The 2,276-nt window shown below is 47.4% G+C and overlaps 1 protein-coding gene across 1 annotated transcript; it reads left to right on the top strand.

Moving 5' to 3' along the window:
• The first annotated feature begins 596 nt into the window (after positions 1-596).
• LOC121918457 (N-lysine methyltransferase SETD6-like) lies at positions 597-2,270 on the top strand. The gene is made up of 2 exons (XM_042444507.1): positions 597-761; positions 1,658-2,270. The coding sequence occupies exons 1-2, from the start codon at positions 678-680 to the stop codon at positions 1,964-1,966; spliced, it is 393 nt and encodes a 130-aa protein (XP_042300441.1). The 5' UTR covers positions 597-677; the 3' UTR covers positions 1,967-2,270.
• Positions 2,271-2,276: the final 6 nt, after the last annotated feature.

Here is a 2,276-nt window from a genome sequence, read left to right as displayed (position 1 = left end):
CATGCCTTTCTAAGAAAGATTCCCTGCCTAGCTGGGCATGAGAGGTGTCTCTTGCTCAACCTGGTGCAGATGTTGGCACCTCAGAGAAAATTACTTAAGCAGCAGCTTTGTTGATCCTGACTTTCCAGTCTTGTACTGTCATGCCTCTTTCAATCATCTCTCTCCTTTTAAACAAGCTAAACATGGGGCCATGCAACACTTTCCTCTAAGGGATGGTGTTGCACTTGGTCATTTCCATTACGGTTTTCCTTCTTGAGAGCATCCTAAACAGGCTGATTAGATTGTGTGGCTGTGTGTGAGATCCCAACTCACCTGGCTATCACTTTTGGTGGCAAAGTGGGCATTTGAACCCACATCTCCCCCATCTACTCTTGCATTGAAATGGGAAGTGATGTGCATTCATGTTATTTACTTTAGCCAAGAGAGTGTGATGTTCCTGACCTGGGCTGTCCATTGGCAGGGGGAAAGAGCCTTAAGGACCCTTTGCTATTAAGCATATCTGGGTGTCATATAAGGCCCCAGATGGAAAAGGAAGCCCCCCATACAATCTTCTCCTGGACCGTTTTGCCTGGGTTTTTAAGCAAGACTAATGGTTTTGTCTCCCTTTCCTTCTGCTAGGCACAAAGTCCGAAGCAGAGAGGCAGCTGGTCTTGGAGCAGTGGGACTGCCTTTGCCGCATGGAGATGGTGGGCGAGGAAGGGGCCTTTGTCATTGGCTGGGAGAGGGTCTTCACTGAGGAAGAGCTGTCTGTGGCACTGAAGGTGAGTGGCCAGTCAGTCCCTGGACACTAGGATACCATTTTACCCCTGTGCTTGCTTGAAGTGCCTCCTTAAGTGAGGGCACAGATTAAATTCACTTAAAAGGAGTATCCTGTTAAGATGAGGATTCCTTCCATTTAGATCAGATTGGAATCATGCAGCCCTCCAGATCTTGTTGGATTGCGTCTCCCAACAGCCAATGGTGAGAAATGCCGAGTTCCATTCCAGCATTCTCTGGAGGGTCATGTTATTCCCACGCATCAGTGGGAGATGGATTAGTTTGTAATATCCAGAGCAGGAAGACTTGCTCTGTTTTGAAATGTGTACAGTTGTGGATATGGATCTGAAGTAAAAAACAGAACCATCAAAATAACCTGAACAAGCATTGGTGGTGATGGTAGTTACCATAGTGGCCTTCCAAAATGATGTGAAGAAATTGCAGCCTGGAGTGGTTATTCTTAACCTGACGCAGAATCACTTTCCTTCACCAAGAAATAGCCGCTCAGGTTATGTGTGTGTTACTGCGTAAGTAACATTCTGGTCTCTGGGAGACTCCTTCCACCAGGAATGTAGTTTGGATCACCTAGTTGCATGTTTCACCTTATTGTGGATCTCTTCCTTATAACCCCTCAGCTTGAAAGTCTAGGCTCCGATCTCCTTGGGCAGATCACAAAATTCAGATCATTTGTCACAAGCAGCCGTGAGACATTTTGGGGGAATGATTACCCTGCGACCCATAGGGCTGTTGATGACAGTGCAGAATAGTTGTTGGGTTTTGCTTAATGCCTAAGTATAAACCCATTGAAATAACTTGCAACAGGTCAGGGAAGCAGTGCTGATCCTGCACTTCACTGCAGGCCTCTCAGTAATTCTGCTCTTGGTTACTTTTGCGTCTTTAGTTACTAAGCATGTCTGCGGAAGAATTCAAGGTGTTTAAAGAACAAGACCTGGGAACAGGGGAGCGTAGCCCCAGCAGCCTGGCGCTCTCGAAGGCCACGATTCCTGAGCTCAAAGCCTCCTGGAAGCAGCTTCTCTTCAATGCCGCTCTGCTGACCCTGCAGTCATACAGCTTGGACTTGAAAGAGGAGGAAGAGACACTCCAGAACCTGCAGGCGTATTTGAAGCTAAGTCGCAGGGAGCAGCATGCCCTTCAAGTGCGCTACGGCCAGAAGAGAATCTTGCATCAGTTGCTTCAGCTGTGCGGGTAAAAGAGAGCAACACTGCTTTGGCTGCACTGCCCTTGGTGTTTGTAGAGGGGACTTTGTGCTGCAGATGCGTACAGAGGCTGCAATCTTTGGGTTCCCCGTGAAAGACCCCTCAGGCGTTGGGTCTGGCTGTGCTGGTGTAGCATTTCGATATTTCTCATGGAAATACATTGGAAGCAGGTTTCTGTGAAACATTTCTGTCTTTAGGGAGCAGTGAAATGCTTTCCAGAGCAGGGTTTGGCCACTCAAAAGAAATGGTATAAAGAGCTAGAGATAATGCTGTAATTTCTCTTTAGGGAGACGTAACGCTGAT

Source organism: Sceloporus undulatus, unplaced genomic scaffold (assembly GCF_019175285.1).
Source record: "Sceloporus undulatus isolate JIND9_A2432 ecotype Alabama unplaced genomic scaffold, SceUnd_v1.1 scaffold_12437, whole genome shotgun sequence".
Classification (NCBI taxonomy): domain Eukaryota; kingdom Metazoa; phylum Chordata; class Lepidosauria; order Squamata; family Phrynosomatidae; genus Sceloporus; species Sceloporus undulatus.
Note: the sequence above shows the minus strand (reverse complement) of the source record. Positions and strands in the feature narration are given on the sequence as shown.